We start from the raw sequence: 15250 nt of genomic DNA on the forward strand, positions 1-15250 counted from the left end.
CCGTCTTTAACTAAGAATTTATAAGAAGTTACTAGTATCTGACAAGCTGTGACTTTGCTTGAGGAAGAAAAAGAAATAGCTGCTTAGTATTGTAACCAGGTGTGTAAGTTGTGAACATACTTTGTGACCAGCCTGCCATCACAGCTGCTATTAAATACTCACAATGTGGGTTTTAGTAAATTACTAGGTAGTTGGAGTGTGATTAAGACTGCCCCATATCTTGTATAGTATCAGCAGAAAAAAAGATTACATAAATGCACACATATATTCCAGCTGTACATGTCCAATGGTACTAAAAGATGTGACCTGCACCAGTTGTCCTACCTTATGCTTTGCTGTAGATGAATATTTATTTCAATAACTTTCTTTGTCATTTTAATGTGTGATGTTGTATTGCAGTTTTCAAAGGAAATTTAAATATTCTTGGCTTTTTTAATAATAATTCTGGATCCCTTTCATTAACTGTATAGATCCATATAGATACATTCTACTTTTGTCCTTCTTATGCAATATCTAACATCCTGCATCTGTTAAGTTGTAGAGTTCTGATCTTTTTCTTGCAATAGTGACTGTTCTGTGTTCTTTTTGAAAAACAAATTAGTGCTTCATGCTGGTGGTATTTCTCTCTCATGGCTTCATCCACTACTCTATTCTATTACTCTATTCTATTCTGTATAAGCAAGTCATGATTTTCTGAGTACCTATTAGGAAACATCATACTAATCAGAGGTCAGTTTACCTGTCTGTTTAAAAAAATTTAAAAACCCAGCAACAGCAAAATCAAAAAAAACCCTACAACAAAACCAGAGTAGAACTGTATACATCTTAAACCAGAAAAATGTAAACATGCATAACGAATAGGTTTTTTGATAGTGTGTTCAATAAAGCTTTCTAACACTTTTATTTCCAGGGTTACCTCGAGGAATTGGTACGACTCAGAGAAAACCAACTATCTGAATCTGTCTCACAGAATAAACTGCTGTTACAAAGAATTGAAGATATGGATCTAACCCATAAAATGGAGAAGGAACAGCTGGAATTTATCATTGTGGAACTGCAAGACCAGTTGTAAGTCAGTATAATGGAAAAACATTCTTAAAGCGGTATTACTTAAATTATTTAACTATATAATATGAAGAACTTACGGTCCTGTGGAGATGAGTCAAACTTCTTAAAGAAATCAATGTATTTTAGTTTGGTGGGGGTTTTTTGGTTGGTTGGTTTTGGTTTTTGTGTTTGTTTGTTTGTTTTTCCCCTGACAAGCGTTATATTCAGAAATGGCTCCCATGGAAACTGAAGTAGTCTAAGAAACAATAATTCTGAGATTTATTTTTTTTTAGTTCTGAAATAGCTTACAGTAAACTTGTTTAAATTTTAAACACGTTTTTATAAAATGTTCTTTATATTTTATTACTTCTAGATTTAATTCTACCCTTAAAAATACTGGAAGCAGCTTTATTTTGAACACTATTTTTAAAACGTTAGGCAGGAGTGGATGAAGAAATATTTATTTTCTTCGTATAGATTCTATTTTATTTGCGTGTGGCTCAGATACAGTAGGAGTTCATCTGGTAGTCCTAAAAATATTCAAACTGATGAAACAGTTTGCTACTCACCTTTCTTCAATGCAAGGCAAAATGCTAAAATAACAAGAGAAGGTTTAATTTCTTAATAGCATATGTGACTCCTAATGTGATAAATATTCAAATGTCATATGATCCTTACACAGTTTGTCCTCCCAGCCTTGTCTGTTGGGTAGGAAGGTATTGTCCTTTTTGCAGAGACACTCTCTGGTAATGTTTAAAGACCTAGAGAGACAGGACACTTGCTGTGTGGTGATAAATTGCCACGAGACAGCTAGAGTATGCATAACAAATACAAGATAAAGGATTTTAACTTATATCTGGAGTAGTTTGTATGTGTCTGAGCCCAGAAGTAAAATGGAAGTCATCTGTGGCCTTTGGAACCAATCCAGGATGGAGAGAATATAAAGATGACTTCGGGGTACTTTGGTTCCCGCTGCCCATTGTCTCACAGAGACACCACCCAGATGGGTCTTTTCCATGCAGTAAAAAGTACTTCTAGCTTGTAAACAAAGCTTTGAGTTGTTTTCTTACCCGCTCTGTCTTGTGGTAGATAATTTTTTTTTGCCAGCGCCTGAAATGGATTTTGTGAAAGTCCTCAGAAATGCAGCATTTGCGTTTTATTTATTCCAAGTTCAGAGTTGAGGAAGAAAAAAAGATGTTTTTCCAAGTATTTTTTTTCTTCTTCTTACTGATACAGCTAGCGATTCATGTTATACCTCTTTGGCCTCCCTGATTATTTGGGGTATGTGAGGGCATGAGCTGGTTTAAACCGATTCTGATACTTGGAAATTTTGAACATTCAGTCCTGCTGGTTTTTTTTTTTAGCTGAGCTATATGCAATCAGACTGTTCTAAAGATCTCAGTTCTTGGGGTGTGATATTGTTTGCTGGCTTTCTTATGTAAAGGTTCAAATTGTGGAGCAGTTTCTGTTGTGTCTTGACAGTGTGTCTTGTACAGCTCTTTGTGACACGCTGCAGTCAGGAGCCTGGACTACACTATTTGGTATGAATATCTAGTAGTGGAGGTATAAATTTGCATTGTTACTGCAGTGAGTGCAGCGTGTCTGCCAGATGAACTCTTCTTATAGTGTGTTAGGAACTCATAGTTTCTTGTTGAGGATAGAGAAGGGAAGAAATATTCCTAACAGGTTTCTGATGGTCAGCAGTCATAATTAACATAATTTAATCATTCTTTCACGCTTGTTTTTCCATCCTTTTTTTAATTATTATTTTTTTTTTAATTATCATTTTTTTTATTCTCACCAAGGGTGACCTGGTAGCAGAGTATGTTGTATCACTAATGTGTCTGTAATGGGGCATGAGTTCTGGCCAATTGCTTTTTATGGTCCAGCTGTTTTGAATGGTGTTCACATAATTCCAAATTTAGTGTTTTGCTCCTCTACCACTTTGAAGTAGTGAATGTATGCTGTAATCTTTTTTTAATTCTTTATCAGCAGGTAATAGCAAGTTTGAGATTGTAATTCTGCCCAAGGCATACTACATAACTCTTTGTAAAACACTTTGAGATCTGATTTAGGATCATTTGCTGTGTATTGGAAACTATTATAAATAAATATTCTATATTTTATTTTTAATGATGCTTTTCTGTTCCACTGGCTGTTGTTAAGTTAGCAAGTCCTACCGCTTCAAACTTCTGTTGTGTATTTGTTGATGTTTCCAAAAGGGCATTTCACAGGCATGCAAGTCAAAATGTTTTATGTGTATTCTCAATGAATTTGGGTAGGATCTGAGTCTATGTCCGGGTCTCCCTCCCCTCCTCACCACTCCCTCAAAAAAAATAATTATTTTTAAAAAAGCAGGGGATGGGGAATAGGGATCTGACTTTCTTGGCAATATAGGTTGTTCTTGTTGCTGACTTGGAAACCAGATAGCACTAATGATCAACAAGGCTTTCAGGATATAAATTAGATTACCTATGGGGAAACTTCTCCATATTCACATTTAATAAGGCAGTTTCCTATAAAGCATGAAATAAATATGGAGATAGGAGATCGAAGAAGCCCGGAAATAATTTTTGTTTTACAGCTGCTATGCAAAACTTAATTCTACGATGTTGAGTTTTCTTAACTTTGCCTCATCCGCTCCAAGCTATGATGAACAACACAGCTTCAATTAAGTTAAAAGCCATTTCATAGGTCTCATGAATACCAATATCTAGAAAATAATGAAGCTGAAAATGTATCAAATTAGTTATTCGCAAAAGAGTAACATTTTTTTTGTCTCTCAACTTAGGATTTCTTTATAATATCCCCACCTATCTGGGGACTGGATGTTTCACTTTGCTGACAGGTGTCTGGTGGCAAATCAAGTTAGAAAAATGAAACTGCAATAAACCACCTGGTCACCTGTTGGACATGTTTAAACTAATGCACAGCTGATCAGGAAAAGAAGAATATTCAGACTAGATATTAGAGAACATTTCTATACAGAGAGGGTTGTCAAACACTGGAACAGGCTTCCTAGAGAAGTGATCGATGCCCCAAGCCTGTCAGTGTTTAAGAGGCACTTGGACAATGCCCTTAATTATACACCATAACTTTTGATCAGCCCTGAAGTGGTCAGGCAGTTGGACTAGATCATAGGTTTAAATCTCTTCCAAGGACAACCATGAGAAACCTGTGATCCATGGCATGCCTGACTGAAGATAACAGCTTGAATTCTATAACATTCAAAATGTGACGGGAGAGGGGCCCCAAATCATCAAGAAACTGTGTCCTGGAATATTTGAAACTCACAATGGCAGCCATTTCTTCCTCCTCTAAGATCTCTCAAAGAAGTGCTGAATATCTCTTGGAAAAGAGATATTTTGAATTGCACACGCCATCAGTAAAAAAATTCTGAGCATACCCCCTAATATGGGTATATTTATTTATTAATTATATACATGTACTACTGTATTAATATATTATGTACATTATAAAACAAACACAAAAATAGAAATTAAAGAGGATGATATAAGGATGTTATAAACACTTTTAATTTGTTTGTTTGTTTGTTTGTTAATAGTACCAAATGTATTTTCTTCCCATACCCCAATGGACTCTTATGAGCCCCATTTTGGAGACCGCGTCCTTGAAGGACTAGTTAGCTCAGGCAAAGAAATAACTGGACAAAATCTGGAACTGTTTGCCTACAACATCCTTGCAGTAAAACTATTTATCTCAGCTTAAACAGGCTTTATTCCCCCTTAGTGTGATTCTTAGTCATTCTTTTTGGATCACACACTACCTGTGTCTAAGGCAAACACTGCTGATCTTTGTTCCTTTAAAGTTTAGATTCTGCATCTGAAATTGATATTTATATATGTTAAATATTGATGTATGATCACAAGAGAGATTCCATCAATTTCCTGGATAGTGACTCATCTCCTGCATAGTGACTTATATTATAAAAGCTAATCACTTTAACAAACCCCCTTTTAAATAAAATGATAAGGGAAAAGGAAAGCATTGTATACAGAGGTAAAAAACCCTGAAGTTAACATGCTTTAATTTTTTTTTTCTTCTGCTGTGTTTTTTGCTGACATGACAATAGTGATTTGCATAATGTTTACCAACATGGGTTTCCTCCTAAGGTATTTTTCAGGTTGGTGTGCCTGGGATAAGATGATACAGCCCCTTTGTCCCAGTTGGTGCATTTTTTTTGGTTTTATTTCTCACTTGTATTGAAAATGTATTTCTTAGGTTCAGTGGCTCTGCTATATTTTATAATGCTCTGGTTTTTATCTCCCTCTGCTGTTTCTTCCTATATCCCTGTCTTGTTCTGATGTTTCGTGGAGGGAAGGAAAGTCAAGAAAACTCTCCTGTGTTTGGAATTTTGTCTTTGGTTGTGCCACAAATAAGACTGAAATAAAATTGTAATTGTAGGGAGACTCACATCTTACATTTTATTGAGCTTTTCTGTATAATTTAGATGCTTTTGTATGTTTTATGAAATCTTAAAGCTAGTGTTTTTAATTCATCTGGCTGCTACTTCAGAATCAGTCAGCCTTTTCAAGGCCCAAACAGTGTTTGTAATCCCCCTTAATATTTTAATATAGGTGTCTGAGAGATCCAGGAGTATCACAGAATCACAGTATTGCAGTTCCTATCTGAATAACACCAATGTCTTTGTAAAGACAGGAAACAACAGTTTAGTTGCAACCCTGAGAGAGTGTTTTTTTCAGCGACATTCCTTAAGCACAGTAAATGCTGTGTGTGTGTTTCCATCAGAGCTGCACACAGCATGTCAATGCTTCACTCTCTGCCCGGCATCAACTGTTGGAGTAGAGTGTCCATACAGCTGTTTTTCCCTGTGTCGGCTCTGCTCTGAGCTCAGGCTAACTAACACATCCAGCCTTTCAGCAAAGTCCACCAGCTTGTTCTCAGCACCATCGGAACACAGATACCATAGTTAGGCGAGAACAGCGTGCCACAGTAAGTCCAGACATATTTAGGTCCAGGCAAAAGGAGCTTGTCTGTTTCAAATACATCGTGTCCTGCCAGGTGTATTATGGAGTACTTAAAGGACGATTAACTGTATTCTTTGCAGCAAAGGTGATTCCTTTCCAAAGACTGGTCATGCCCCATGTGTTTAAAAAACTTGCTTATGAAAATAGTACCTGTGCTTTTCCTTGTTTTGTCAAGATTCTGTTTGTAAATGCTCCAGATCTGTCAGTGCTGCCACAGAGACTGCCCGAGAGAGCGAGGAGGGTCACAGAGTTGCAGAGGGTGTAGGAAATTGAATGTAGTAATGGAATTCCTCTACTGCATAAGTACAGTAAATCCAATTTATTGTAGCTGATTTATTTTCTCACCGTAAAGAACTAGGAGATTAAAGTTGAATGTTTGATCTTCTTGGTAATTTTCTTTCCTAGAATGTCAAAACTGAGAACGGTAATCCTTCTTTCCTTTTAAAGCTTTCGTGGATCCTTGATATCAAACCATAATTCACATTAGCCACGCTTTTATTTCTAATGCTTCCTGTATGTCCTCTGACTCCCTCAAGTTTGCAGAAGCAGTTTTAAATCCTTAAGTCTGGTTTGTTTTCATCACCACCTTTTAACAACTTGTCTGTCCTTTTTATTTTTATTTTTTTAACACAGTGTTGTTTATGCAGTGTTTTGGATTTTATTTTTGTGGAATTCTTTCTTTTTTTCAGTTTGCTGCAATATTGTACGCCTGTTCTATTTTACAAAGGTATGAATAGACAGCAAGAAGGAAAGTTCTGTTTTCAGTGAGGTGGACACCTATGAAGACAATGGGAGGTTTTTTTTTGTTTAAAAGTGTACCTAGGAAAAGTTCAGCTGGGCATCATACATGGACAGACAGACTCCCGCAATTCAGAATGGAGCATACAGAGTGAGGCACAGCAAAGAAACAAACGTAATTGAAAACAATTGCAGCCAAGCCTCCAAAATGATGGGAGACCCACTATTCTTAGAGTTCGGGTGGATTGCATGGATTTATTGCACAGCAGGAAGCCAAAAGTTTCTGGATTCTTCAATCAGCTTGAAGAAAAAAACTTACTCCTTAGGATGCAGTAGATAGGGAATGATTTTTAAACCCTCGTATTTTAATTTCTCATTCTGAACTTTTAAAAAGAGGGTTTAAAAGGTTTATATTAAAATAAATCTTAAATTTCAAAATGTTAAAAGCTCTTGAAGTTATTGGTATCTTCAAGGACAAGATGTGTTGGTATATTTACAACAAAATTCTGTCTGACTCTGAAGAGAAAGGTATTAGTTTTTGTAATGATTCCCCCTCTCCCCCCTTCCTCCCCCTTTTTACCCTTTTTTTTCCCCTTGTTTTCTCTCCTTAGTGGGTTAGACAATCATAGGGACTTTCCTCTGACCATTTTCCATTCTTAATGGCATTAGTATGGCAATGAGTCTCCTTCTCTGAGTCTCTAATGCATAATACTAAAATCTGTTTTTATAGCGGCATCCTATCTCTTTTCTCCCATAGCTACACTTTTAAGGGTAAGGGCATCACATAAAAGTAGCAAGTAAGAAAGCTTGAAGTTACTTGCTCATTAGCACTATGTGCATCCAAATTCCAGAATTTTTATCCAATGATGAATTATAAGGTTGGGAGCAGGGGGAAGTAAAGCCTTTCAATACAATAATGCAAGTGTTGAACCTTTGAGGGCCTCAGTACAATGCAGTTGTGAATAATGTGCATTCCCAGTAGGAAAGCATATTCTATGCATCATGGAGTTTCTTCCTCTGATAATATTACCTGAACTTACCTGAACTGTGGCAGAAAAAGAATAGTTGTTTTGGCATGATAATGTTAAAGAACCTATACAACAAATACCAAAGTTCTCCTCTTTTAATTCCACAAAGACAACTATGTCTTGTCTAGAATAGGTCAATCGAAGGCTTTGATTTCATAAAAAGGTTTGATAAACTTAATACTCACAGCAAATGGAGGAGATAGAGAACATCAGCTAAAAATAGGATAAGTCAATCAGATGCATAATCATTAGCTCCTGGAGTACAATAAGGGAGACTGAATTTGATCTGTTTGTGCTTTGCCCATTTAGATAAATAATCTTGCATTACCATTTGCTTCTGAGAGTCCAAATTTTTCTTGCTTCATTTCTTAACCCTTATGTACATTTACTGTAGATTTGCTTCTATATTCTGGAAGATAGTGAAGGGAAAAGTTAATACTCGATAGTGTGTATACATAAGTGAGAAGAGTTCAGCAAAAGTTACTTTTACGTTCTTCTAATGTATTTAATGCAAGTTACATGAAGTTCAATGCCAAACTAAATGAACTTCAAGTGGCAAATAGTAAAGATATAACCAATTTTTGGTGAGGGTGGAAGAATATTGCCAGGTTAGAATGGTGAGGAGGGGCTGATTCTATATTTGCAGAGATATTACATTATCATTGATATACTACATCAATCTAAAAGTCTTTAGACAGAAGGTGTTGATATTTAAATTATCCTAAATTTCAGTTTTATTTGGCTATATTTATTGTTTTAAACTAGATTGATAATTACATTTCATCCAGTAAAAAGGAATAGAAAAATCTATTTTACACTTTCAAAACAAAATTAAGATTTTCTCTAAAATACAGATAGTTTGACCAAAAGAAACATGAGTTACAGGTTGGAGTGTGTACACAGTCACAGAAATGAGGTTTTTTGGTGTGTGTGTTTGTGGTATTGTTTGTTTGTTTGTTTTTCATTATGGATTATACTGGTAAATTTAGGATACAATTTGTTTTTCTTTCTTCAAAACCCAGTTTTAAGGCTTTAAGTTCTGTCTTGGATTTTCCCAATGTTCTGTTAAAACACAATTTAAATTATTTCTGCAAAGGCTTAAAAATAGAGAAAAGTGAAATGTCTGTAGTTATAACCAAGAAAATACAGTAAAGTGTGTTATCTGATTTCTTGAGCAAGAATGTTATTAGCTGCCTTTCTGTTTGGACAGCAAGTGGTTGAGATTTAGATCGGTGCTTTTTCTGTTTGTCATTCAGATGTTATGCAAAGTAAGTCAACGTTCCCTTATTCACTTTTTCGTCATTAGAAACGTGTCATGCTACGGGAGGTTATGTGCTAGTTTTGGCAAATACTTGTCTATAAGGAAGATTCATCTTGCAGTTATAACATTGGATATTTCTGCTGAAACTCTGGCTGCCTTAATCTGACAGCAGAAGTTTAAAAAAGTGGTTGTTCTGTCAAACCAAGGTTTAGTCAACCATTTTGTGGTTGATGCCGCTGTTTTTAGTGAATCCAAGGGAAGTATGTGAAATGACAAAAATATTGAGACCACGACTTTTAGTGAAGTTTTCTTGATCTGTTCTGAAGGAAGATTTGTGTTTACCTGACTGACATGGAAAAAAAAAATCATTGAATGATGAGGTCCCTTTGAGAGGATACTTACTAAAGGCAAATTTGATAATCTGTCAAAAAAAGCTGTTTGCTAAGAGTCCTCCATTTTCCAGCAGGAAGGATCTGATAGTTGAAGAACACAATTAAAAGCTGCTTTTTACTTTTTTGAATTTGGTTGCTAGTCAGGTTCAGTATTTTTCTTGTTTTCAGTCAGGACCTACTGTTTGGAGAAACAGGCCGTGTTGTGTCTGTTATGCTTCTCCAAAGGAATCGGGCCTGGTTGTGAGTGTCAGTCACGAACTGCACTGGTATTGTAATGAGCATATGCAAAGTTATCATATTGTAGTGTGTTTTGCTCCATTTTGAATGTCTGTATCCTGAAATAAAATCTCCACTGTAATTAGACTAGAACTCAAGAGTCAAGCTACTGGTATTTCTGCCAATATAAGCTTATCCAAGTTACTCCAAAGGTCAAGGAGATCGGAGGCTGTATAAAATTGATGATGGTATTTTTATGACTGGAAGATATATTTCAAGATCTTTAAGAAGTAATATAGGAGGACCAAAAAGATTGCTGAAGGAGCTTCAAGGAGGTCAGTTCTGTGGCACAACTAGAACTGTTGCTGTTACACAAGAAGATCTGTTGGCCGGTCAGAAAGAGTGAGAACATGTGGTGCGGTGGGACACACCTGCTGCTTTTCACTGCGGAGGCTGCCATTAGAAAGTCTGCTGGGAACTAACTGCTCTGGCATCTAATTTGGGGACAGGGCACAAACCTGAGTGGGGTGACCGGTAAGTAACTTGTTTTCATACCTGCTGTTCTAATTTCTCAAAGTCCAATGACATACCAGTCCAGACAGCTCACTGTCTTGCTACAGTACTGACAATTTGAGAGTTCTCTTTTATTTTAGAGTTGCTTTTACAGATTTTTGTTATATTCATGTATGCTATCAATTTGAGTTTGCATTCCATATTTACTGTCCTAAAAAAAAAGGTTTTTAAAGCTTGTTCTTTCTTATTCAAATGTTTTATTTTTTTTAAGCTTTTATTTTCACTTTTACTTTTCACTACTCAGGTAGTTCTTGAACTGGAGCACTCATCTGATATAATTCCCTTTCTTAGGGAATTAGTCTGTTTGATTTATTTCCTGTCTTCATCTGCTGGTAGGAGGGCAAATTGCCAACTGGACTGGCATTTTCTGGATTTGGAGAAATTAAACTTGCAGGTAAGAAATTACTGGTTTTTCATAGGTATAACAAAACAGAACTGACGTTTTGTTTGTTAAACAAAAATACCAAACACCTGTGTAAATGGGTCTTTCAGAACAGGCTTCCAGTGAATCTGGGTTTGATCCAGGGGAAATTGGAAATCCAGTCTAGCTGAAACGACACTGGAAATTTTGTGTGGCTACCAAGATAAGGCTTTTCTACATTAGCTTGGACTAAACTTGAGACTATTTTTTATTTAGTTATTTATTTTTAGATTCCCAAAGGTAATATAGTTACAGTATACTAAGTGATCAAAGATAATAACTTTTTAATATCATTTCAGTTTTATGTGCAGGAACCCCATGTACAGGCTGTCTTTTGTCCCTATCCCCCCACTGTAAATGAGCAAATCAAGTCAGGTCACAGTTGCAAGATGCAGAAGGCTTAGATGTGGTAATTTGAAGGAGCAATTTCTTATCATTTTGAGAGGTAGCTGAGCTGCCAAAAGTGATGCTAGTGCAAACAGAACTGGTATGAGTTAAATATATATTTCTAAAAGGCTTCTTTTAAACAAAACAAAACAAAACAAAAACAAACAAACCAAAAAAACCACAAAAAAAAAAACATTTCAATCATCCATTTTCAGAGTGGCTCCTATGTGATTGTACCAGACAGCTGAAAGGGCAGCACACTGTGGAGCCTGGGTGGAAATGAGTAGTAATTTATCATTCATGTGCACCATAAATAGTGATATTCTGCTTGTGCTTAAAAAACAATCTCAAAAGAACAAATAGTGAAATAAACATCTGAAATAAATGGAAGTTGAGGAAATCGGCAAGTAAATATTCTGGAAGGTACCTGACAAAGACTGGGCCAGTGAACACTAGTGGAGAAGGACGTTTATCAGAAGACTTCACTAATCTTGCTTTTCCCTGCTACTTCAATACGCAATTAGAGGACTGAAAGTCAAAAGCATGCAGAGGCACTTCTGGGAACAGCTGTATAAACCTTATGTTAATACTCTGGCTGTTGCTGTTATTCTTGAATAAATGTAAGAAAATTTACAGGTCTGGAGGGACCGTATGTATCTGCACTTCAAGCAGATGCTTATTCCTAATCTGGGACTATGTTCGTATTGATAAATTAATGAATCATTAGTATTCTTTTGTAACAGGCAGAAATTCATTAGCAGGATGTTTTTACTGAATATTTTTCTTTGTTTTCTAAGAGGAACTTCATTTAAATAGCAGTTCATGCTGTAAAGAACAAAAAAGATAAATGTAAGCCAAATATTTATTAGTTTTTAATGGGGTATTCTAGTATTAAGATTATGTTCTTAGCTCTTTTGTTGCTTGTTTTTCCTAACAAGGTACTAGTTGTAGGAGTACTTTGGATTCATATGAGTTTTTATTTCTTTAGACATTAAGATAACACCACCACATTGTCATAAATGTCATAAATTAAACAGGGTATCCTGGGCTCACATGGTGAGACTGTGTGTATTATACTTCTGTTATATATGTGCATTATGGAAAAATCTGTGCCATGAAGTAATACAAAGGCTATTTGATCATTTTGAAACAATTTTTTGAGAATGCATTCTGTCTCCAGCATCACTAGTGCCTCTCTCCTGTAATAAATCTCAAGAAGCATTTTGCTCGGTTTGCTTCATTTATAATTTTTCAGTATGAAAATAGTAATTCAGCAGTTACTTCCAAAGGAATCAGAAATATTCTCTCTGCCTTGCATTTCTTCAGTATTTCTTGATTTTTTTTGTAATGTTTTTCAGAACTTTAAACACGATACAAAGTTACCTACTAAAAATATTTTCTGAGGTCAGGACTGCTCAGGGCACAAATGGTGAGAGCAGGAGAAAAAGGAAGAAGTTCACAGGCTTTCAGACAACCAAGAATTTTTTCATGCCTAGATCAGGTGATGTACCATAAATCTGTTTAAGCCCCCTGCTCTCATAATAAATTGTTACATATTCTCCCTACTCTACACAGAACTTTCAACACTCCGCAGCCTCACTGTGTTAGTCCAGGATTCCCCATTCAGCCATATCACACACGCTGCCTTTCTTTCATTCCAAAAATAATCATACATTCTCGTATTAAGTTCCACTGTATTATCCATGTACCAGCTACCTTCCTGAGATTATTACATTTAGAAGCCATTGTACTTGTCTTCTTTTTGGCTTTCAACATTTCTATTTCCAGCCTGAAGAAAAGGAGTTAACAGCTTGTTGTATATGCTCGTTTGCACTTTTTCACTCAAATTTGATCATATTTTGTGCTTATTATCTTCATGGTAAACCCTTTTGTCTCTCTTTTCCTCTTCTGTTTTTCGGAATGTCCTTACTTTTACTCATGTATTAAATGGCTTAACGTATTGTCTACAAGCCTTATCTTGCATCATCCTTAAATCGTCACAGGTACAAAAAAGTCAATAAAATATTGTTCTATTGAATTTTATTTGAAAAACGAACTGTATACTTGTGATCTTCAGTGTTATGATGTATTATGGATTTTGTTCCATATAACTTATGCATTTAAGTTATGAGGCAATATCCTCCATAAAATCTAGGCTCATTCAGGTCACTCTGGTTTTCAGTTGCTGTTTCTCACCAGTGGTTCATTCTTGGAAACAGAAGCAATAGAATAAAATCTGTTTCTACGTAGGCTGTTCCAGTTCAGTGTGTTTTACTATAGACCAGCATTTTATATGGAAGATTACGTATTACAATACATTATTTTTATGCGAACTTTGCCAACTTTGAAATGCTTCCCCATCAAAGCCCAAAGAGTTCACTAGTTCCTTTTAATGTGTGTATAAATAACAGAAATACTAATTTTACATTTTATTCTTGAATATTTTGTGAAACTTGTTTTGCTCTCTGAACACTTTATTCAATTTTTCCTCTGAAAGCTTTTATATGCCAAACTGATTTTGCTACACTAGCAGATAAATAAGTTTTAATAGTAATATTCTTCTTTTGATTAAACAGCTTGACAGTAAACACACAGAGGATAGCTCCTAATCTTCATTGCACTCATGGTAATCATTAGGAAGAGTCCTACTTAGACCCTGCAGTGTCACAGCCCAGAGTTGGCCAGCACTGGTTACAGTGTTTGCATTCTGAGGAACAAGAGAGCTACTGTAGAAATACCGGCTGCATTGGATAAAATCAATTGTTGTCTTCTGAGAGCTCTTAACTCCTAGAAAGAGCTGCTCTTGTCTGATCTGGAGTAGGACAGCGCTCAATAATCTTGTGCAGCATTTTTTCAAATTGAGTGTTTTGATATGTGTATGTTTTTGTTTTGTTTTTTTTTTTTTTTCCTTAAAGCTTGGTCATATTTAATTCCTTTTTAACTCCTTTCCATGGTAAATGCTTTTGTTGCCATTTCTTTTCATCTTCCTATTTTTGAATATTTGTAGCAGGATCATTTTTGCCTCATGGTGATGAAGAGTTTAAGGATGATGTGTGCTCTGTAGATATGGCACTTACAGACATGGTTTAGTGGTGGGCTTGGCAGTGTTAGGTTTACGGTTGGACTTGATGATCTTCAGAGTCTTTTCCAACCTAAATAATTCTGTGATTCTGTGCAGTTTAATACTTTGACTCTTAAAATAAGTCTGTTTAATATGCACCAATTGATACTGCCTTTGATTATCTTGAGAAAATTGCTGTTTGCAAGCAGTGCCTTTACTAAGTCTTTGCTGCAATGGAATCTCACGATACTTTACAAATGGCTGCAAGAGAGCAAACAGCTAAATTTATCTACAAGGCTGAAAAAATAGGTGGTAACTACCAGCACCCTCTGTGAATATTTTGTCTAACTTCTTATTTTCTATACTACTATTTTATATATACTGAATACCATGTTTGGTCTGATTTTATGTATTCTGAGTTATTTTTACAGATCTTTAAAAATTCAAACTAAAAGCATAAAAGTTTTAAGAGGAGAATCGTTACCTCTGTATCCTACTTGATGGCAAGTTTCTTCCTGAGCATAGTGAAGTTGTTTAAGTAGTAATCCGCTGGAACTGTCTTTAAATATTGTTATGCTAAAATCCCTTGGGCAGCTTGGTTATGCTTTGTTTCAGAACTTTTATCTACACAGATTGCATTTTCAGGTTACTATAGCATAAAAATTTATGGAAAAAGCCCCAGTATAGAAACCTACATAAAATGCCAAAATTCCACTATTAGCAACATGTCTGTAGATGTGTGGTTTTGTCATCTTTGCTCAGCATGTTTATTTAGTAATAACACTGCTGCTGAGTTGTGTGGTGGTAACCTACAGGAGTTTTCCAAACAGGAATTTACATGTGTGTGTTAATATGGGGATGAATTTGCATTTAGTTACTGCATGCATAGTTGCTAATATAAACTGTGTCCTGTTATGAAGCTTCTATGGAGGCATGCAAGGAGTCCTTCTGCATAAGGAGGTGATGTGGTGTACCTGGCTAACCTTGTGAGGACTTGCTAGGTCACTCTGTCAGCTTCCTCAAATCAACAAGCATTTAACACACCTATTTAATATCCAATGTACCCGGTGGGATTGGGGGAATTACATGTGGAAGTGAATACCATACAAGATATTTG

General features: G+C 35.8%; 1 protein-coding gene across 2 annotated transcripts in view; it reads left to right on the top strand.

Moving 5' to 3' along the window:
- The window catches only part of RUNDC3B (RUN domain containing 3B), a 53596-nt gene that overhangs the window by 31487 nt on the left and 6859 nt on the right, over positions 1 to 15250 (top strand). For both annotated transcript variants that reach the window (XM_065050965.1, XM_065050966.1), the window contains exon 8: positions 911 to 1068. In XM_065050965.1, coding sequence (XP_064907037.1) covers positions 911 to 1068 — 158 coding nt within the window. The remainder of the gene's footprint in view (positions 1 to 910; positions 1069 to 15250) is intronic.

This window comes from Columba livia, chromosome 2, assembly GCF_036013475.1.
Source record: "Columba livia isolate bColLiv1 breed racing homer chromosome 2, bColLiv1.pat.W.v2, whole genome shotgun sequence".
Lineage (NCBI taxonomy): Eukaryota > Metazoa > Chordata > Aves > Columbiformes > Columbidae > Columba > Columba livia.